This window comes from Grus americana, chromosome 2 (assembly GCF_028858705.1).
Source record: "Grus americana isolate bGruAme1 chromosome 2, bGruAme1.mat, whole genome shotgun sequence".
Classification (NCBI taxonomy): Eukaryota; Metazoa; Chordata; class Aves; order Gruiformes; family Gruidae; genus Grus; species Grus americana.
This window is the reverse complement of record NC_072853.1, coordinates 159,138,077-159,161,278: the sequence shown is the minus strand read 5'-3', so window position 1 is coordinate 159,161,278 and position 23,202 is coordinate 159,138,077. Positions and strand designations below refer to the sequence as shown.

Sequence of the window (23,202 nt, the reverse complement as noted above, 5' to 3'; positions counted from 1 at the left end):
TTTCATGACTTCCTATCTGGATTTTTTGCTTTATGTAAGTCAACTGCAGTTTATGGGACTGCAGGATAGAGGCAATGAAGTCAAGTAAGGGGCTCGTTAGATAGGAAAGTTGGGACCATGAACTCTCAGAATTCATCATAGAATGGCATCGGTCCCATAGGTCATGACCACAGGAGTTAAAGGAAACTTGCCAAAGGGTGAGAGTACTGGAAGTTTGAGATGAGATTAGTTTTAAAATATGTATTGGTTAAGCTTGCTGGCTTTGATCTCTTGAAGCGGTGTATGAACAGGAACTTCTGACTGACAGTCAAACAGAAGTCACCTCCCTCCAAGAGCCAGCCACTTCTTCCATCAGTGTTGCTGCTTGTTGGCTGCTGGAAGAAAAAAAGGACCGCTGCTGTGAGAGAGTGTGACCTTATATTGTATTAAAGTACTTTCAATGGTGTATTCAAACTGTGCTGCTTCATACTGCAACTAGGTCAATCTGACAGCTGGTTACCTCTGTAAGGCGGTCATCTCATTGCCCTGCCTGTCACTGCTGGGGTCCTGCTTCCTTTATGTTTTTGCAGAAGGTCAGTACAAAGAGTTGAGCGGGCAGAAAACTAAGGTTAAAACTTATAGCTCCCCAAGACACTAAGGGAAAAGAGGGAAGGAGTGAACCTCCCCTTTCGGCCATTAGATTAGCTGCAGTAAGAAAAGTACCCGTCAGGGTGGACTGCCATGGGCAACTGGCTGCTGTAAGGCTGTGCTGCCGTTGAAACAAATGGTCTTGCTGTTCCTACCCAGTTTCAGCCAGAGCCATGAGCTGGATCTGATTCTGATTTGAGAGAAAGTTCAACCTCAAACAATCCCTTTCCCCAACAAACACCCCAAACACATAATTTGCAAACCAACCCAGTTGAATCAGCAAGCTGCTTTGTTTCATGGCTCTGGCAGGAATGGGTGCGATCACATCTTTTGGCAGCAACAAGTACTTTAATCAGTTTTATGCTGACTGAGAAATGCGGAAATTAGATTGAAACTGAAAGATAAAGTTTCAGTTTATTTAGTCATATGCCATGGTACTGAGCAGTTCTCAGCATCTCTGTACAGCACTGGAGCTGTAATGGTATACTTTACCTCTTTGAAAAAAACCCAGAGTTTATCATAATTTTATTTACGAGAGTTTTAGTGCATTTTTTAACTTTGTTAGGATAGCTTGACTTTTGAACTAATTAGTTTGCCTTGTTTCCAAAAATACTTTGTTCTTAATATTGCAATCACATAGCTAAGAGAAGAAGTAGTAATTAAAGTTATTCTCAAGTTGCACAATTTAGTTTATTTAAAAATGCTTTATATAGTTTTTAGATGAAGTTATAAATGTTCACTTTGGAACTACCCGAAGATTAATAGTGATGCATTTGAAATGCATTATTTTTTTATTGATTCTTAATGTAGTAAATTACTGAAGTTATTTGGCAGCAAACAGAAATAGCCAGTGATGTTGTTCACATTTATTTTCCCGATAGCGTCACAATTTGCATTAATTGCATTGCAGCTGCACTCACTTATATTAAAAAGCTTCTACTATAATTAATCCTTTTTATTTCAAATCATTTTGGCACAATTTCTAGCAATAAACACTCATAAAAGACAGACAGTTGAAAAATAACATACAAGTTTCTTCAATATACCTATTGCTGTTTTTTCCTGACAGGGAATTATTGATAGGCTTCTAGGATCAAGTGTTGCAAGTGGCTAAGACTTAAGACCAGTTTGAAAAATGCTAAGTGGATTATTTTGCATAAAAATAGACAGGTTTTGAATTTGTGTAATTAACCTGTGTTTAGAAAATACCTTGATTTATGTCTACATTTGTATTTCAGTTGCATGCATTATGGAAATTTAATTTATAATCCATTTAGCTGATGTGATCATAGTTTTTAGTGCTATCATTTATTAGTCCTTGTATATTAAATGCTCTAAAGGCTTAAACCTGCCTTGTGTAAAAAATTACACCTCTACATTTACATTTTATGAGTCATAGATGGAATTCCATTTTAAATTCGAGTAGCTTTGATATATTTAAGGAATTACAATAGCTTTATTGTTACTAATGCAGGAACAGCAAACACTGACCTTATACATTGCAAATTAATGATTTATCCCCCTAGTTTGCTTTTAAAGTCAACTATACAAATGAGGATTTCGACTTCTACACCTTGAATAAATCATATAGCTCTAAATATAATGCACCCTTTGGCTTTGAACTCGTTATTCTCAATTCTTTCTGCAAGGTCTAACTCACCTCATAGAAATGTTCTTTCAAAAGTTTAAGGAATTGTGTATATTTTTCTTAACGTCTTTTGTGGGAATATCTTTGAGTTATTACAGCTACATTTATTCTTCTTTTTTCCTTTTTTTGCTCATTGTGCTTCCTTTTCTAAGTTTGCAGCAGATTATGGAGGAATTAGGTAATGCCAAACTGCTGCTTTTGAAGAGTAAAAAGAGAACAAACAATGATGTTACGTTGATGATGCCTTTTCTGATCATCCTGGCAGTGATATGAATGATACTGTCAAGATTTGGTTGTCATTGTTAGAGATGCTGATGTGGCAAACAAGCTGGACAATAGGAAAGGCTATGCACAGACAGCATGTTCCAGGAATGTTTTTTTAAAAGCAACAGTCTTTTATTTTTCCTTTAGTCATGTAGGCTTTCTCTAAATGATGTCATGCATTCTCTTTCTAGCTGTGAAGTTTCCATCTCTCCTTCTTTTAAGAGCTACCATAAGTACTTTTTTCTTCCATTCAACAAGAAGTTGTTACTTATTGTATGAAAAATACACAAAGCTGCTCTGTGCTGTATCAAAATGAGGTCATACTGTAGATCAGCTGAGAATGCTGTTGCTGGAGTTTTGTGCATTTTTGAAAATTCTTGAAGAAACACTCAGTTTACAGTAAAAATGCATTTTTCATGACTGCTCATTTTTGGTTCAGTAATCTTTTGACGGGTGTAACAATGTCAGGCATAGGAAGGACTGGACGTATGATACAGTCATAACTGATAAGCTCTCAGCTTGGAAATAGGATCGTTTGATGCCATTAAGCAGTAGAATTCACCAAAAATACGCAGCGATGAATCTGTATAACATGCAAGAGAAATAGATTGTTTGGATTAGTTTAAAAGGTATTGGGCTTATATAGTTATTTTAAAGGAGCAGACTATTTTACATGTAGCAGTAGATATGAATGAAAAAATATTGCTTGTGACGATGCTAATGGAAGTAGAGATGCCAACTTTTTTTGGAAGACATTCTTGATGTAGTTGCGTTGTCCTTTAGAAAACTTTGCTTTTCTTGCCAACCTATGCAATTGATACGCTTCCTGTTTGCTGTCATACTTCAGACAAGAATATTATTGACAGGTAAGGTCCTATTCAGGCACCAAATTAAGGAGTTATCAAAAAGTTGAGAAATAGACAGTAGCCTTCAGAATTCCCAGACGCACAAAAATATAATGTGCTTTTAATTGCTTTGTTTTTCAGGCTCTTTATGAAAATATGCTGGTGGAGCTGCCGTTCGCTAGTTTTTTCCTCTCAAAATTACTGGGGACAAGCGCTGATGTTGACATTCATCATTTAGCTTCATTAGATCCAGAAATGTACAAAAATTTGCTTTTTCTCAAGAGCTATGAAGGGGATGTGGAAGAACTTGGTTTAAACTTCACTGTGGTAAATAATGACCTTGGGGAAGCACAGGTAAGAATGGCTTTTCCTTTTTTTTTTTTAATGTATGACTGATGAATCATTACTACCTTCCCATTACTAATTAATTTTTTAATTTAAAAGTGATGGGAAACAACTGTTAGAGGTGCTGTGTGTTGTGAGGCATCATAGGGATTCAGACTCAATATTTGAGTAGGCAATAACTAATCGTGTACTTAAAAAAAACAACTTTTGATGATGACTTAAAGGTCTGGTCTTTTAAGTAAACTATACTGATTATTTTGCAAGTCATACGTGAAAAGTTCTATTGCTGGAGACAATTTCTTCAACAAAATGTTTTATGTTGTTTAATTGCACTTCAAATAACTGCAAAAGTTAGATGCTATGTAAACTATAGAAGTACTACCTAGTTTTGGAATCAGAGTAGAAATCAGAATGGTTTTAAATAATAATGACCCTTTCTTGAGAGATAAGCGTTGTCTCCTTTTGCTGTAACTTTCAAAGTAGAGGGCCTGAAATCAGGCCTTAATTTTTTTTAAATACTTTTTTTTTATTTTTTGAGGGGCTGAGACACCAGGTGAGTCAGAGAGGAGAAGTGGGTGCTCAGTGCTTCTAAAAAGCTGTTAGTTAGGGCCAGTTAGTTAGGTCTTAAGTATGAGTTTTTAATGCAATTGTACTATATAATTTGATTATGGCTTTTATTTGCTCTGTTGTGAGTACTAAAGATCACTTATAGTAGAAAATAAATGTCCTTGTGTGCTAAGTCGGTTAATTGCCTTCAAGTCTTTTGTCATGCTTCCTCTTTCATTTTTGAGGATTTAAAATTGTGTATGATGTATGGTGGTCTTATATTTGATTATGGTATTTAATAATTGGATCAAGAAGTAGGCCTGACCACATCGTGACATGCAGCAGCATCCAAATTCAGCCTTGTTTCTTCTGGGAGAGAGAGAGACTATAAAAGAGGGTAAGCAGTTCTCCTGTGTTAGTTAGCCTGTTGGTCAGGGAGTCTTGGGACTATGCACATCTCACAGAAGCAGCAGCACCACTGAGATGCAGCAGCTAGTCCTGGAAATTGTCAGATTGAGTTCTCTACTGCTGCTTAAATCCTAGGAAGTTCGATGCCCAAGACTTCTGCTTTAATGGCATCAGGCTTGGACTTTATCTTTACTCTTCTGTCATTAATTTCCTGTCATTTTGGAAGACCCTAAAACCTGGATTGCATTGCAATTCTAAAATAGTATTCTCAGGTTTGGGGTTCCTGAATCATACTGAAAGGGAGAGTCAACAATTGCCTGATATGTTTAATATGAAACATTACTTATATGCCATATGTCATTTTTTCCCCTGGGTTGCACTCCCTATGTGAAAACTTCTGACCTGCAGCGTCTTCAGAAAAGCACTCAAAAACTTGAACGAAAGGCACGTGATACAGATGTATCAGAAGCACGTTCTTAGAGCACCTACTCTGTTGTACGAGATTGTACAGTAGAGCACCTGCTCTGTTGTGGCATGTGCTGTTAAGTGACTGATAGGGAATGGAGTTCTATAGTATCTGTGTATTTGGCTACTAGGTTGCAAAGCACACAAGATGGTAGTTTCCAGTACAACCTAGGATTTTCTAGGGGGAAAGAAATAGTCTGTAGTTTGTATTCTAAAGCCAATCAGTCAAATGCACTTAAAGTAATAGTTTTGTTGATTGCAGCTAATGCAAATCCAGTTTAGTCTCTAATTAAAAATGAAATAATATTTTCTGGAGAGGTTTTGCTTTCCATACTTTATACATCTACTCTGTATGTCCTCAAAAATTAGCCGCACAAGTTAGAACCTACCTCAGCAAGTGAGGTAGAAGGACATAGAAAAGAGAAATAGCTCAGAAATAACATAAAAGGAGATCCAAGTTAGAGGTGTTGCCAGCTCTAACTACTGCAACCAAAACTTGGAAAAAGTGCGTTCTTCCTAAGAAGCTTAATTTGTTTGTTACAGTTCTCTGAGGGCTATGGCTAGTAGTATCAAGATTTTTTTATTTTTAATTGTTCGGCATAACTTTAAAAGGAAAATTAACTATTATAATGAGTTTCTGAGTAACTAAATGAAATGTAAGTTAAATGAAATATTCTGATTCTGGTTTATTATGTTTATACTTGGAGAGAGAACACTGCATCCGTGAAATATTAACTATCTTTTAATGAGATTGCATGTTAGCGTAGTTCAACAGAGCTAATTGGTTCTTGTTAGTCTTCTGTGTTTTAATGCAACAAGTTACTTTTTATACTTCATTTCATTACCTTAATAAACCTCATACAGATAAATAAAACCTCATATAGATAAATACATTTTGTCTGGTGTTTGACTTGTGTAACCATTGCATACTAATTAATTGTGTCAAGGTAAGGCTAATCCACTTTGGAAAAAGAGCTTAATTTGCACTCCTTATGTTGAATGTACATTATCTCTAGTTTTCAGCTAAACAACCACTTTAGTGTCTAATAAATTAGTGGCCAATAAATGCATCATAAATCTACCATTGTAAATAGCTATCCTCATGACAGTGTCCATCCAGCAATTGTGGCACAAAAGCATTATCTGCAATGAAAGACACATTCAAAAGGGGCTCTATTGCCTCTGTCAGTAGTGGAAGGTGGAAATTCTATTATCAGCGTATTGATCCCAGTCCTGTAATGTGCTTTTAGATCCCATTAAACTATTGTCAAAGTGCATTCACCAGAAGTTGAAAAAGGTACTTAATAATTTGCACATTAGACCTGATAATTAGGGGAGCTATGCCATCAACCTTATCTTCCAACCCCAAATAGCTTTAGGTTTTGATAAAGAACTATCTAATGCAGTGATACCAGCCTAGACTTCAACTGTTCGTGGCCTGTAAAAAAAGTCTCAAAAGAATGTCAGCCTCTAGTTACAGGTGCCTTCAAGTAGCTGTGTGTATTGATTTTATTTTTCCTTTTATGTTGTAGATCAGGTGGTGATAAAATGGTTATAAAATGCTTATAATAAAATAAGTGTAAGGTTAACAAATTCAAGAAAATATCTCCTCTCTTCAGACTAACCTCTCTCCCCGCTCCCTCTCAATGAGGAAAGTGAGTTTGGTGGCTGCCCAAGGGAAGAGGGGAAGATTCAAGTATGTATTGCTCTTCCTTCAAAAATGTGAGATTCTGTACTCCAGCCAGTCTTCTCAGACATTGATTCTTGAGATTACATGGGTTGGAACAGTTCAATATGAGAAAACTCCATAATCAGAAGACTCCATAAATAAAGTGTAGCAGCACAAATCCACAGAAAAGCACTACAATATGTATGGCAGCAGTTTCTATGAAATCCATATTGTATAGAGGTTGGTGACAGGACACCCGCTTTGGTTTTGGAAACAGATGTGAATGCCATCGCTGTTACTGACAATATGTTGACTCACTCAAGGAGAGTTCTTTGCCTTTAAATTTCCCTGAGAGACAATTTTGAAGCCTTAAAAATAATTCTGAAAGTTTCTGTCTTGGCAACTTCTTTAGTAGGATACAGTGGCTTAGATGAATGATACTTGAGGTTTTGCAGAAACAAAATATTTGAGTTGAGGCTGATCCTTCTCAGGCAGATTTATAATACTTAGAGCAAATGCATTCTTAGGCATTCAAATGCAATTTGCTACCTGGAACTCCTGCCTCAACATCTGGAAGGCAGATGACAGGGAAAGAAAGCAAGCCTTTATCTATTTATTTTCAGAATGGGGAAAAACTGTAGGGGTGATGTGAAAAAAAAGTGATCAGAGTCCAAGATAAAAGATCTTTTCATCTGTTCTAAAACCAAGTTTGCAAGAGTTCTTGACTATCTGTAAGAGTGGTTTTTGAAATTGCACTGGTCTTATGTCTTCAGACACGAAAAAAGAATACCTAGATGACAGGTCCCTTATTCTTCTCTAAAATATTTCCCACGTTAGCCCCTAAATATTCCCTTTTTCTCCAGCAGTTTGGGAAGAAGCTGCCACTGCCAGATCTGTGTGAGCAGCAGCTAGCATTGTTTGTCTGCCAGCAGAGACTTGTCGTTGTCTGCCTGTAATCACATTACAGAGCAACTTTGCATGACAGATTATTACCAACAAGCCAGAAGATAAATCCCCTGAATTCTGCTTGAATACTGTGTTATTCACTGTTTTCTTGATTTTTGGTGTGTATTCATTTTATTATGATGCTAATGATAATGTTCAAAATAGTAGCTATAATAACTGATTGTCTGAACCATTCACTTGAACTGCAGCCATACAAAAAGTATTTGCTTTTTTCTTTTTTTACAAACTGTGGTGGTTTTCTTAAATAAGAAAATAAATGTAAGTTGACTGCATTTTTTTTACTTGCAGAAACATATAATTGAATTTATAGCAAAAAAAACTGTAAGTGCTTGCAACTGTAGTTCTGAGTATATCTAACCTTCAGTCAGAGGCCTAATCCAATAGTTCTGTCCACAGTACTAAAAAATGCAAAGCACTTTTTCTTGCAGATTTTTAAAAATATGGGACTTTTATATCCCATTTTGATATTTCCCCTTCATTTTGAAGACATACTCTCTGAGTATGGAAACAAATTCTGTTTTTCATGGTATTGTCTGAATGATCTGAATACTCATCTAAATAATATATATGATTTGATTGCTTTTAAAATACGTGATTTTGATAATCACTTAAAAATTTTTTTTGCTTAAACTTAGATCTACAAAATAAAAATAAGTCTGCACGTTTTGAGTAGTTGTCTATTCTTGCCCATCCTGTGTCACCTGTGTTGCTACCTTGCACCATCTAGTGGCGAAAATTGGATGGATAAAAATAAAAATGCAAACTGATAAATCTTTTAAGATGTAATAAATTGTGTTGGGGCCTTTTTGAAAAGGAACTCTTCAACAGTCATTCCTGACGTTTAGAATTAAGTGGGAATTCTACAACAGTTCCTTTAAAGCACCATGAAAACATTGAATGAGTAAAAAGTGAACTGCATCGACATTTGCTATAGTTTTACTCCTACCAGGTGTTGCTGTCTTCTGTTTTACATCCTTCTTAGCCTTTATGGCATAATATATTTATTATTCCTGCTACATTAGCCCTTCTGTTTCAGACTGTGATGATACTTTGACAAAATAGTGGTAGAATTAATGTCACATTGACAGACTATGAAGAGGAATAGTTAGATCACAGGAAAACCCCAGGAAATTTGGTTAACTGAAAGCTGTAGTCTTACTTGTGGCACTGCAGGGTTGTGGGGAGGAAGGGGAGCTACAGAAGTGTTGCTGGATCAGAAGTCAAGGTTTGCTACTTTAAAATATAAAAATAAAAGGATAAATATGATTTTAAAAAAATAAATTCCTATTTCCTAAAATTAGTGGTCAGAAAGGGTACAACACATTTTTTTTCTCTGATTGGCAGGAAGAACATTACAGGGAGAGAGAATAGCTTTTATTGTACAATGAATAAAGCTTTCCCAACATCCTTAGGCTACTGTGGAGACAATACTATTATAATGCAAACAGAAGCATAAATGAATCTGTGTCCTGATCTCTGTTTGCTGCCCTGCAGGGAAGGTTAGATGTTTTACTTCAGGTAGTACTGGAAGGAATCTTAAAACACAGCAGTTTTCTAGAACGCCCTGCCAGTAGTTCCCTTTTTAGGGAAGGAAATCAGTTCAAGCATCTTTTTGGGTAAATAATGAGCTCACAGAAATTACTATACACAAATGGAATAATAACTATTAGTTTATTGTTGGTGTCCGTATTCCTAATAGAATCTTGATGAGTTAAGTGATACAACTATGTTTTAATATGGCCAAATTCAGTGTGTCCTTGCCTCAAAGAAAGGAATTTTATTTGGTGAAGTAGGACAAAAGAACAAGTAATGATGCAGTTAGGCACAACAAACAGGGAAAATTTGTAACTGGGCAGGTAGTAAAGTATTAGTAATGTTGAGGTCTTAACAATGATTGTTCATGTGGAACATCATTGATAGCTCTGATCCTGTAACACTAAAGAGGACAGGAATTTAAATAATAAGAGAAAGCTTTCTCATCTTGTTAGGCTTTGTGAAAGGGTGTTTTGTAGGAGGAAATTAAAGGAACCTGACTTTTACTTTAGTTCAGTGAAAAAGTCTCTGGGAAGATTAATGAAGTTGTTGCCCATAAGCAATACATCATGGATATAATAGAGAGGAAAGGAAAGAGCTGATTAATCTATGGGACAATACTTAAGTAAGAACAATGGCTATGATCAAACTTATTGGACTCAAAGTGGAAATTAGAATGTTTCTAATCATTAGATGAATCCAATTATTGACTAACTTTCCAGTGACAATAGTAAAACTGCTACAGAGGGATGAAACACAGTGTATTTCTAGACCATGGTGTTGCCTGCAGTAGCAGAGAAGAGAGCTTAGCAGCACAGGGCCCCTTCCCATCAGATGTTTCCACCATGGTGTGGAACATGTCCCATAGTTCTACTGATACTCCTTGTGGACTTTACCAGTAAAAACATCCTCACCCTCAGGCTAGTCAGTAGCACCAGGTACTGCCACTACCCCCCCCCCCCCCCGGAGCGGCCGGATTTAAGCATAGTCAGTACTATCTGCACACAGACATGGTGGAGTACTGATGAGGGTTTTTTTAGTGCGGGCGTAGAAAAGCAAGATGCTTGCAGCTGAAGGATTAAAGTGGGAAGTGAGACATATTTTTAACACTTATTGTAACTCAGGTTGTTCTAGCTTATCAAGGAGAGTGGTAAATACTCCATCACATAGAGTCTTTACACCAGGATTGCCTGTCTCTCTAAAAAATGTGCTCTAACTCATCTATAGATTTATTGAGTTAAATACAGGAATCTCTAGACAGAATCCTCTGGCCTGTGTTGTCTGGGAGGTCAGATTAACAGATCTTAATGTTCTCTTTTGGCCTTAAAAAAAACTATGAATCAAGTAAAAATCTGAATACTCAAAAGCACTGTGAATTTTTAATCTTACCATGTTTCATTTTGCTTAGTACTAGAACAGCTCACATTATTAGGTAGTGTGTTACAAAAGAAGTAATTCACATGTTGAATTCACTGTGCTTTAAAGATGTGATCATAACCACAGACTGAAATGCACAGTTGTTTAAAAAAAATTTTAAAATTTGTTGACTCCAGAGTATAGAAAAACAAACATTTTTTTGAAAGGGCTCAGAAGGTGACAGTGTTTCAGCTTTTCAGGCTTTTTTAATCCTCCTCTTAATACTCTAATAATCCCTTCCAGTTGGGCTGCTACTCAACAAAATTAACCTCATGTAGTAAAAAGTAGAATATGTAAAGGTCATTAGCATTGTACTAACAACTACCATTGATCCTGGTTTATATCTTAATGCAATTACAGTATCTTTGGGTTTGGGGTTTTTCATTAAAAAAAATCTCGATTTACTTGAAAGACAACAGGTAAGCTTCTCAGTAGAAAAACAAGGTTTAGGCTTGATTTTTTTGCTGTTGTTACTTTTGTTGAAAGTAGTGAGCATGTATAACTTGGATATTCAACAGTAGGAATTGTGAATGCTTATCATTCTGTAAATTAGGCTTGTATCAGAATCTTAATTTTGACTCAGCAGACATTGCTTTTGTCATAATGTGATCCTGCAGAATTCATGATCACCAAATAGTTAGAGAAGAGCCCAGTCAGTCAAGCACAGCTTTCCTAATCCAGTGGTGAAGCTAGGGGTGAGCTCGCTAAGGGGAAGATTGTCACCTCAGGTTCGGTCTGAATCGCAGAGGTGAATTTAGCGTTAGACACTGTCTCCTATAACAGAGCTCTGACTTTGCCGAATCCTCTTTCTAGTAATAAACCATGGGGCCATGCGGTCAGATGCATTAGCAGCTGGAGGTCTAGGTCTAAAAACTGGATGCCATAGAATGTGCTCTTATGAGTAATCAGAAACCCCCTTACCTTTGGAACATGTTGTAATTTTTAATTTGAGGTGAATATTGTTGAGTATATTCTAGTAAACTTCAAAAACATGTATCACTTACTAGAAGGTTTTGCAGTTCAATTTTACAGTTACAGCACACAGAATTAAAGTTTACCAAGACGATGCAAATTGTTATGTTTCTAGGTGGTTGAGCTGAAGCCAGGCGGAAAAGACATTCCTGTTACCAGCGCTAACCGAATTGCATACATCCATCTGGTGGCAGACTACAGGTTAAACAAACAAATTCGACAGCATTGCCTTGCCTTCCGTCAGGGACTGGCCAATGTTGTGAATCTTGAATGGCTCCGAATGTTTGATCAACAGGAAATACAGGTACTTCTGCTAAAAACTGCAGAAAACAATTGCTTTAAACAGAAATAAATGCTAATTTTTCCCTATAATCTAACTGTCTAATTTCCTTCACTGTTAGGTTCTGATTTCTGGTGCCCAGGTTCCTATTAGTTTGGATGACCTTAAATCTTTCACAAACTATTCAGGTAAGCATATTTTACTGAAATTAAAAAAATCGATTATGACTGACTCAGTAATAAATAAACTTGCTTTTTATCCGAGTTTTTAAATAAAAGTTGTAGGGTCATTCTTGTTAACTTTGGTTGTTAACTTTGGCCAAACTCTCTAGACGGGCCTGAATTTCAGAAGATTGGGTAGAATTGCAACCTAGTTTCATAAATGCTGGGAAATACAGGTACGCTATGAACTTATTTTATTTGCACACTTAAATACAAGTTTATAGCCAGATAATTAGAGGACACGTAATTCTTTTTCTAAATGGACGTCATTCAATGGTTGTGTCTGGTTGCCTTGAAAATAAGTCTGCAAATGACTGGGATAGTTATTTCTCCCACCATGTTCAGATACTTTCCATTTCTCAGACAGACTGAAGAGAAAGCTCATATTTTTTCCTTGTGAGAAATGCAAGGTATCTTTCTTCATTTTTCCCTGCATTTGTCATGAATGTAATCAAAAAGTAGCTACTATATCATCAGTTCACATCTGAGCTTACCTCAAGGTAAGTTGATTCATTAAATAACATCCTGAGTCTTGCAGATTTTGCAAACTCTAGGAGTAAAAGGCAGCAATCCAAAGTGACTAGGTAAATGCTAAACTAAATAAAATTAATTTAAAATAAACAAATAGGATTCAGTGAAGAAAACTGCAGTTAAGAAGCTGAGGGAAATCGTAGCCATAGGTAAGCAATGAATGAGAAACTCAAAACGCAGCGATCAAAGAGATCTATAGATGCCGGAAGTCAGCAGTGGAAGCCTGCTGGTTATGATGTTTTCCCCAAGCTTTTCAAGATTGATGCTAGGTTTTCTGAAGAATTTATTTCTTACATAAAACTATTCTACCTATAAGTCATTTAAATCTCATTATAGGTGGCTACACAGCAGACCATCCTGTAATTAAAATATTCTGGAGAGTTGTAGAAAGCTTCACTGATGAAGAGAAACGCAAGCTACTCAAGTTTGTAACCAGCTGCTCTCGACCGCCTCTTCTGGGGTTTAAGGTATATGTCTTACCGACTTCTGGCAAGTTTTTGTAAATACTCAGATGATGATACAAGCTTTTCTTGTCTGTAGGGTTTTACAATTTGAGAAGAGTGTTCCTCTGTGAGTACAGAAACAGCTTCAATGTTTGCATTATAATGAGTAGAGTTTTAAAATATTTAATGAAATGTTGTTCTGTTGTTTGCTATTTTAACTGCAAAATGTGATAAGCCTACAGACACATTGGTTAGAGCACTTACTCTTTGTCAGGGAAGAACCTTGCTGCTGTTTCCTGTTACTGTATGGAAGCAGTATTGCTACCAGGTTGAAGGAACAGTTTGAGTTAAGAATAATGTCTTTTAAATCAGGCAAAAGAGGATTTAGGATATAAAAGCAGCTATTCAATTTGAACCTCTTAAATTAACCATTTGAAGGGGGAGATGTATTGTGTTTCCCTCTAGTTACCATTTATTTGCATATAGGGTCACAGCTGATTACCCTTGTACCGAAGTATTTTGCTGCTATCTTTAGATTGCTATTTACAGTGAAGCTTAAGTATGAAGAAAACTTTTGTCCACTGCTTATAAAACGAAGGAGAGGTTGAGGCAAGTTGAAGATGTTCTGAAACTTAAGTTCTGGGGATATTCTACCCATGAGTTTCAGCTGGGCTGCAAAATGCAGGCTAAGAACCAGCCATGGACTTCATTTCCTCTAAAATGTGGGAATATCCAATGCTTTTCTGTAAGAAAATAAAAGAATAAATTGCTTCATAGCAAACACCATCCCCTTTAGTACAGTGGTTTACTGTTGTACTATTTAGTAAAATTGATGCAAAGGTGGGTTTATGTGGAACAAATACAGGCATTGCATCATCTAGTTCCTTACAAGTAAGAATAAGATTTGTTGCTAAACAAAATTTGAGTACATGTACGTAGTAAATTTTCACATTATAAGGTACTGTGGTATGATATTTAATTAGCAATGGATAGTAACTAGTTTCCTACACATATTAGGTAAAATAGGTAGATGAACCCATAGGAAATGAATGCAGGTATTGTCTAAGTCCTAAAGGTTTAGTAGCTGTTTTGTATATTAAGTGGTGTTGAATGAACATTTTCTCATTATAGAAATACTTCAGGCACAGATACTAATATTTTATATAGGAACAAGGAATTCAGATACACATAATAGTCTGGAGATAGAAACAACATACGTGGAATTTTGCACAATTTTTTCCTGAAGCATTACTATGAAAGTTCATTCTGGTGGGTTTTTTTCTGTGAGGGGGTTCATTTGGGTTTTTTATCAGCATTTAAAAAAATACCTGAATGGCAAATGCTAGAAGGATTTCTCAGCTCTAGGAACTGGGCTTTTTCCTGTGATGTGTGACACATGATAAAGATGTCAGAAGTAAAAAATGAAACCTCCACCTTCCTCTTCCGCACACACAACTTAGAGCTTTATAGTATTTACCATTGTTTTTCTCTTATTGAATTAAACAGAATTAATTCCAGAATTCTTAAACTTTTGATGATTTGCTTTTTTATAAATACAGTTTTCCTCTGGAAAACAAACAAGATGACACTCCAGTATTGAAATCACAGTGGTCTCAGACACAGCCCTCTGACACTTGAATGATTTAAAATATATAAAAGCGTGTGTGGGTTGTCACACAGTGGTGCGTGTATCAGTTGCTAGAGGTGACGAAAGAATACTCCCAGTAGCTTAAACAGCTTGTTTTTTTTCAGGCTGCAGAGTGATTTTTGAAGTGGAAGAGTTGTTGTTAGTGCCACATTCCGCAGGGAAGCATGGCCCTTTGCCCTTGACTTCCGTCTGTCCCCTTATGCTGCAACTTCACCTCCTCTTTCCTTTTCAATCCTTTTGTTTATTTTCCTATTTCTTTATAAGCTGAAGCTGATACGGGTGTGATCACTTACACCTCTCTTTGGTACCATCGCTCTGTAGCCCCTGTGCAGTCTCACCCTCTGCATAACCCCTTCAGCTGCTGGAGCATGTGCTGTGTGGTGCTGTTAGCATATGAGTAGGCAGTGTAGCCTCCATCTTCAATATCTATCATCTATAGCTCATCCACACCCCTTCTGTAGGCACTGAGGAGAGGAGTTGGCACTTTCAGTTGGTAATTTGTCTGACTGTTCCATGTGTCTGCTTCAGGATGAAACGAATCATGTCTTAGACTCCACAAAACATACTAACTAGATCCCCTGTAACAGTAAAGAGTGTCCGGGGTGACTAGATTTGGATATGGAGACAACGGAGATGGCTGCTTAATCACATGAATCCTATCTAGGGTGTTCACTGATTATTTAAAAGCCTGCAAGCATTTCTCTTAAACTGTCCAAGTGCATGTGAATATCACGGTACAGTACTCTAGCAACAAACAAGATTTTATAGGACAGTGGGATGAACAATTAGAAAACTGTGGGATGAAACTGAGATAGAACAGTGTGTATCAGTCATGTAACCAAGGGAGAACTGGGAAACAATTGTGCGGGAACAAAGTGAAGAGAAGTCTCCCTTTGTTGTCATCCTTTTTAATTACAAGGGGAGAGCAGGAAATGCAGATGTAGCTACCCAGCTTTGAGGTAGCCAGCATGACATTTGAAGAGATGGAGGAAGTGAATCAAAAGTCTAAAAATACTTAGGCTGATAGTGACACAGCAGAAACAGGATGTAGTGAAGCCAAATGTGGAAAGCTGAAGTTTGTGTGTGTACGGGAGATAGGCCACAAACTGACTTTAAGATACTTGGCTAGGGAAAAATGGAAGTAAAATCATCATCAAATTTTTCAATAAGTTAAAAGATGAATTTGCTGTACAACGGACTTGCAAGCTCAGCCGCATGTGACAGTCTTGGCAACAGAAAGCAGAGTGAAAAGGCATTACTGCTGCCTTGCTGGGCAGCGCCGAGCGGGAGTTAGGTCAATACGCGCATGGTGCTTGCAGTAGTATCTTCTTAACGTGGATTTACCAACAAACCAGGGGTTTGTCAGGAAACGTTTGCCTGAAAAGGAAGTGGGTAATTGGTATTGTCATCATCAATAATGTATTGGTGGCCGCTGACTGTGTGGTTTAGAGCTTTCAAGGTGAAGAGTGAAAAGCCTCAGGGGTGCTGAATATTACCAGCCAAATAACTGCCTGAATATGTTGATGGTAGACGTTAACACAAGCCATCTTCAACATTTGTTTACAGTTTTAATATGGGTACTACATTTTTCTGAGAGGAACACAATTTCTGGTTCTCACTCTGAAATCTTGTCTTTGTGATGGTTCCACAACATAAAGCAATTTCTTAAAGTTAGTGCATGTTAATTTAAGATACAGAAATGTCTTGACATTCATAGCTTATAGATAGCACAGCCTAGCTTTGCATCGTTTAAAAATTTTAAACTCTCACTGCCAGATTCAGACTCAGAATAACATTTACTAAAGCTAATTAAAGTTTAATAAGTTTAATAAATGTGATTGTTACGGACAAAAAAAAAAAAATCATTAAAGCGTGGTTGAAAATTGTTAAGTTCCAATCAGGTCACATAATAAATTGATGATACTTTCCACTTCCAAACTATTGCAGTTTCCCGCTGTACAGTATTTAATTATGCAACAAATGGTGCCCTTGGCATGACATTTCAATTTAGAACTTCATTTTTCCATTTTTAAAGCTAAAGTAGAGGAATTCAATTAGCATTATGAAAGGAACACTAAAAATGCAGCATTTTAGCCATGAAATACTTTTTAAGGCCTCCATTTGAACAGTAATTTAGGTTAGAATCTAATTGACCTTCTGCCTTTGGAGCTGGGACTTTTTTTTCCCAGTTTCTAAAATCAGAACTGCTTTACCTCAGGCAAGCATTTGATAAAATGAATACTTCCTTGCCAGCCAAAGCAGTGCTTTAGAAGTAACAAATAAGTATCTTTTTCAGTATACTCTTTCTCAGAAGAAATTGGAAGATTTTACTAAAACAATTAAATATTACATACAAAATGTCTTAAAAATCTGTTCCTCAGATCAATGGTTATTATATCAGAATAATCAGTGTCTGACAAGTTTATGTCATTACAGAGTCACTATGCACATCAGTATCATCCCAATAACAGCTGAGTAACTTCATAATTACTCTGGGAAGAAACACGGAGTGTAATTGCTTTAAATGACTTTAGATCTTTATTTGGAGAATATAAAGTACCTCTTGATTTGGAGTTCTAGACCACAGTAATGTAAATACTTGCTTAATCTTACACATGAACAGATCCACTAAAGTCTTTAGTACTGTTTGTCTTGACATTCATAAATTGTAGGCTTGCTGAAAGATTAGTTTAGACAGAAATCCCTTTAGGGCAAGAAATGCCTTTAGCATTGTATCAGACAGTTGATTTTAACACAGAAACGATCATTGTATATTGCGAGTAGAAGGAAAATGATGGCTTGAAGTTCATCTACTAGAAGAATTTATATTCTGTGTTGGGGTATGCTAACAAACTAAAGCTCTAGAAGGAAAAGACTGAAAGGGTGTGTTTGATCATGGATCATTTATTTGTTTGGAATTTTTTTTTTTGGATGTCACAAAGAAATTGGTGTAGTACTATAATTTGTATTTGGATCTGGTCACTCATTCGTCCTCTTTCTCCTCAGAGCATCACTGTAACATGACAAGTAGAGAATTTGTGGATAGAATTGGCGTAACACATCAATTCATTAGCTAGAGCAAAATTGCCTTTCTTGGGATTTTTGTGTATACAGAAAGCAAGTCTTCCCTGCCTGGAAAGAGAAAACCAGAAAGGATAATTCTCAGAAGATGCCATGTCATTATAGGATGACAAGTATTATATGTCATTCAAACAGGACAGAACATCATCTTCCATGTACGTCTGTTACTGCTAGTGCTCTGTAGTTCCCTGTGTTCAGCATGTACGTCACTGTCACTGGCAGAAACCTTGCGTGTAGCAGGAACCCATCATTTTCCAGTTCCTACAGAGTGAACAGCATCCCTGGGCGTTTTGGAGGCTTTGTAAGGAGACTCTGAAGTTGTGAATCCCACTTGTTTCTCCCAAACACAACAACAAATTTCTTGCATGCAGCTCTGCTTTTTTTTCAATTTTGTATTTCACTGTTTTTGTAGCATCATAAATTTGCAGAATAGAGCAATATCAAATTCTTATTTTTTCCTTAGAACCAAATTAATTGCTTTGTGTTTTGCAAATGAATGGATCTTGGTGGGGACAAGGTAGATGGAGGCACTACACAATTGAAGAGTGCTTTGGGGGCCACCAGGAATGAAAGAAGATGCCATTTGAATGTGTCGTTGGGACAGATTTTAATCTTATTTATTTCTTAGACAGCTGTGCCAGCTGTTATGGGGTAGGTTTTGGCTTGTATGTATTTTTTGATGTGGTTTTTTTTCCCCTGTTGCATTTTTCAGGAGTTATATCCTGCATTTTGCATTCACAATGGAGGATCTGATTTAGACAGGCTACCTACTGCCAGTACCTGCATGAACTTGCTGAAGCTTCCTGAGTTTTATGACGAAAATCTGATGCGAAGCAAGCTTCTTTATGCTATTGAATGTGCTGCTGGATTTGAACTAAGCTGAGTCGAACCGATGCTTACTTGGATGATGTGCAGAGGAACTAACCAGTGCCTACTCTATCAGCAGCACCCATACCCAAGCAGTTTTAAGGGAATTCTGTCTAGATTTCTGCAGCTCTTGTGTCTTATCAAATGCCCTCAAATAGGTTTCATTTTTAAACACAATTTCTTAGTTAGCTTTCATGAATTAATATTACATTGACACTGCTTTATGATTCAAAACACTGAATGCCGTGTGTGGTGTGGCTGTTTTCTGTGTTTATGCGAAGAAAGAGCACATTTAAAGAACAGTGACATCTCAGTGAAATTAACCAAAGATGAAGCTTTGGCTTTGTGCTGTTCAAACATAAGTAATTTCACAAACTGGCAATAAAAGTTGTGTACCATGCAGTGCATTGGGATGAGACAGGGCTAACATCCTGTAGTTAATCTTTTAGATGGAAGTGAAGCAGATGTTTGCAGATATCCCAGAACTGAGAGGATGAAAAAGCTCGTTACCGATAACCTAACATCTTTTACTTACAATGTAGAATTGTTTACAAATCATAGTTGTTGCAGAACTGATTTTGTTCTGTACTACCTTCCCTCAAGATGGTAGGCACTGAGATAAAACATTTATAATAGTCCATTTGTGCTTTCTGAAATACCTTGGAGAAATCAGATTTGCATTATTTTAAGTTCAACCTTTGGCTGCATCATTATCACTTGAACACTGTCGTAAATGGATGTGACTATCCATCTTTCCTCTGTTCTGTTTCTGTCTTTTGTGCCTGTACAGATTTTTTTTTTTTTAAATGTATCAGACTCCTGTTGTATAAACAGTACATACAAAAGTCATCACTTCGGAAAAATATACATGTAACAACTATTAAAATTATTTGAACCAAAGTTAGCAGGCTTTATCTTTTATATTTGAAGCCTGTGGTGTTCACATTCCTTTTCCCTATCATTTCTTTCCATCTTAAATACCATATCTGTGCCGTAGACAGTAGTCAAATTATTTTTTTTTTGTGATTAACAGCTTTTATATCCATCTGCCTGCAATATTTCTGCTAAGAAAAGTAGGTGGGAATATGCTGCTTAATATAATTTGATACCTGGGAAAAAACTTGCTTTCGTATGGAAGGAACTGATCCTCTAGTAGTAGGCACATCATTGGGTATCCATATGCAAACTGCAGTCAATTTAAAAAAGGAACTATAGTTCAAACTGTAAGATTCATAAGTTCATCCCTCTGAACTTTAGTTTTATATTTTAGAACATCAAAATTTACAATCAAACTTGTATTCATCTCTTATGCAAAAAAATACTTTGCTGTTACTGGAAACTCTGTTGGATATCAGATTTAATAAGCAGTAACCAGCAATATCCTTTTAAATGTGGGGAAACTGAGTGATTTTAAGATGTTTACTAGTAACCATATAAAAATGTATAATTTCTTAATTTGGGTAATAAATGAAGTGTTAAAATACTATTTGTAGTCTTTATGTACAGAAATAAAATGATTGGTTTTCTTTTTGGTTTTGCTTTAGGCTTTTTATTTATGTTAAATGTTACATACCCAATCTATTCTTTATCCTAAAATTTTTTTCTTGTATATTTTTCTACATAAATTATGGAACTTGTAAAGAAGTTGAAAAAGAGATCAGTAATAGTGGAACTGCCTCCTCCTAATCGCAAAACCTGAACACTTCTTTTAGATAGCATTATTTATTTTAGAACCGAATGCTTTAAATATTTTGAAGTTATTTTTCAATTCCATTATTTTGCTACATTGGGTAGTGTTGTATCTGTATTTTGTAAAATTAAATTTAAATTTTCTATTAAATCTTCGTATTTTGAAGATTGTGTTGGAGTCACGCCAAGTAATCATGACTAGTAGTAATGTATGCTTTCTGCTTTTGTAAAAGGAGACAGTGCACGCTATTCCTGGCTGTTACCGTGAGCGCAAGTTCAACCCAGAGGGTAGGCTGGGGGGAAGTGTGAGCTGCAGTAGGTGTGGTCATGTAATTACAAGAATCACACAGTCGCAGAAGACTTCAGTAGAGAATTTGAGTTTGCTGAAAATACTCTGACTCTATTTCTTCAGTATATAGTACTCAGTGATCTTGTTTTGTATATTCTGTACATTAGGGATGAAATTCTGACATACTCCAGTCAGTGAGATTGTAGCCTAGGTTTCATTCTGTAGGAAGTCAGTTGAAAATCTGTGCTGCAACAGCTCACAGCACCGCCAGTATCCGGATGGCAATAAGAAAGGGGGTAGGGCTTTCCTTTGGCAACAAGGGCTTTCAGTTCAGACTGCCAGCTGCTTTCCTATAGTCAGGATGAAGCATGAGTCCTTGCTTTTCAGTGATTTATTGCTGAATATTTTAAGGAACAGGAGATAAAGGTATGAGAAATAATATAGATATAGTTAGTCATGTCTTGAGGAGCTCGGCAGTCTAAATGATCTCTCGTAGCTCTTACGTAGCAAGCATTGTTTATATATGAACGTGGATTTTCTGTTTTTTAAAAAAAGAGCAAACTCTCTTCCAGTTGTGATGCTCCCAGGGTTTAGGTAGGCAGAGACAGGAAGCACTTTGCATGCAAGTAACCTGAAATTCTATTGTAGATTTTGATCCTCAGAATTACGGCAGTAATAATGATGGGTTTGGAGTTGTTTTCTGTGCAATACAACCCATCCTTAAAGTCAATTTCTGTACTTCAGTGTTTTGTCCTCCTAGTTCAGTACTTGTTTTTTGAAAAATGACAGCATTTTCTGTTTGTGTTTTGTTTTCAAATAATATTTGTTTTATAACCTTGTAAACTGTTGTAAAAACATTTTTGTCAGGGTTTATCTTTATGATGGAGGGGGTCACAAATTCTTCATCTCTCCGAAGTTAAAAGGCATAAAAGCGGAATAAAAAAAAATAAAATTACCACTTGGTCTGTTTATGTCGGTGAGAATTTTCCAGATGTGGGTTTAGTCACAACAACAACAAAACAAACCAGAAATGTTTGGCCATGTTTCTTAAGCTCAGTTGTCTTCCATCACGGTCTTGAAAGCCAGACTTGCATAAATTTCACAAAACTTGCTCATGATTTCCAGGGAGAATTTATGTCTACAAAAGAGGAAGGATTTGGCTCCAGCTGCACATGTAAACATGGAGCTGACAGAAGTTTGATTTGGACAACAAGGATATCTTCCATTATTTTTGTGTGAGGTGCTCTGTAATTTAAAAAAAAAAAAAAGGCGCTTCCTGATGCTCTTAGTAGCAATGCGCACAGTTTTTTTGGCATCACTTGAGTAATCTAGCACAAACATCCTAATGTGATCTATAAAGGTGTTTGGAATTCAGAGAAAACACTTAAGGAGTGGAGTGAGCTCATGCTAAATTTCAGTTTAAACCAAAAACTATTTGTTAAATGCCAGTGAGACAGCACATACTATCTTCACCATTGAAAAACAGTACAGCACAGAAACAAAAAGGAAAAAAACAAGAGCTGTTTTTCTTGGAATGTTTTGTTGGAGCTGTAATTTTATTTGTATTTATAATTATATGCAAAAAAACTTTAAAACATTTGCTCATATACATGAATCTGTGTTAATAATGGTTTGTGATGTAAATGCTTGTTACTATTTTTTTTTCATGATGCTTTGCCTGTCAGTGAAGGAGAGAAGAAATGAACGTGGTCTGTAAAACTGATCAGGATATCTATATTTTTATTGACTTCTGCTTTTGTGAATAAAATAATTTGAGTTTTCTTGAAACTTTGTAGAAATATTGTTTTCTTTTTTTTTTTTCCCCAGTAAATTTGGTATTCTCTTGCTAAAGATCGCTAGTACTGAATCGGTTCTAAAGGGGAACTTAATATTAACTGTTCGTTGAAGTTACTGCTGCTTCTGGGTGATGTGTAACTTGAGTTTTCGAGCTCTGAAGTTCTCACTCTGTCAGTCAAACCGCAACTAAAAGGCTTAGCTTTGTTTCTGTGTGCCTTTCACACAGCGTAGCTGAGGTCACTGACATGCTTTGAAAAAAACTTCAGAATCTTGGGAAAGTGCAAAACTCCCTCCTTGGATCAAAATAGGAGAAGCTGTAATTCGTAGTGCAGAATGCTACTCCATCAGTAAACACCTACAAAAACATGTCTTTCAGCTTCTGGAATTTTAGCGCATATGTAGGCCCCTCTGAAGGTGTAATTTAATTTTTATCTCCTTTGATAATTACAATTATCTGCTTCCCTGTGCTTTTCTAGTGTTTTCATTGCTCAATACACTTTTAGTCCCACAATAGCATTGATAAAATGAGTATTGTGCATGTTTATTTTGGAATACTTAAAACTAGCACCATACATACTTCATGCTTATCTGCCACTAAAAATGTGGTAAACAGGAAATTACAGAAAGCCCCTCTTGTAGGGCACTTCATAAT

General features: G+C 36.3%; 1 protein-coding gene across 2 annotated transcripts in view; it reads left to right on the top strand.

Annotated features, from left to right (window-relative positions):
* UBE3C (ubiquitin protein ligase E3C) overlaps positions 1–22,541 on the top strand; it is a 79,611-nt gene extending 57,070 nt beyond the window's left edge. The window contains exons 19-23 of one of the 2 annotated variants that reach the window (XM_054814311.1): positions 3,526–3,738; positions 11,820–12,008; positions 12,106–12,172; positions 13,073–13,203; positions 18,621–22,541. In XM_054814311.1, the coding sequence (XP_054670286.1) occupies positions 3,526–3,738; positions 11,820–12,008; positions 12,106–12,172; positions 13,073–13,203; positions 18,621–18,791 (771 nt within the window). In that variant the 3' untranslated portion in view covers positions 18,792–22,541. Of the gene's footprint in view, positions 1–3,525; positions 3,739–6,767; positions 6,845–11,819; positions 12,009–12,105; positions 12,173–13,072; positions 13,204–18,620 lie in introns of those variants that run through there. The other variant, XM_054814312.1, reaches the window with a different exon arrangement.
* Positions 22,542–23,202: the final 661 nt, after the last annotated feature.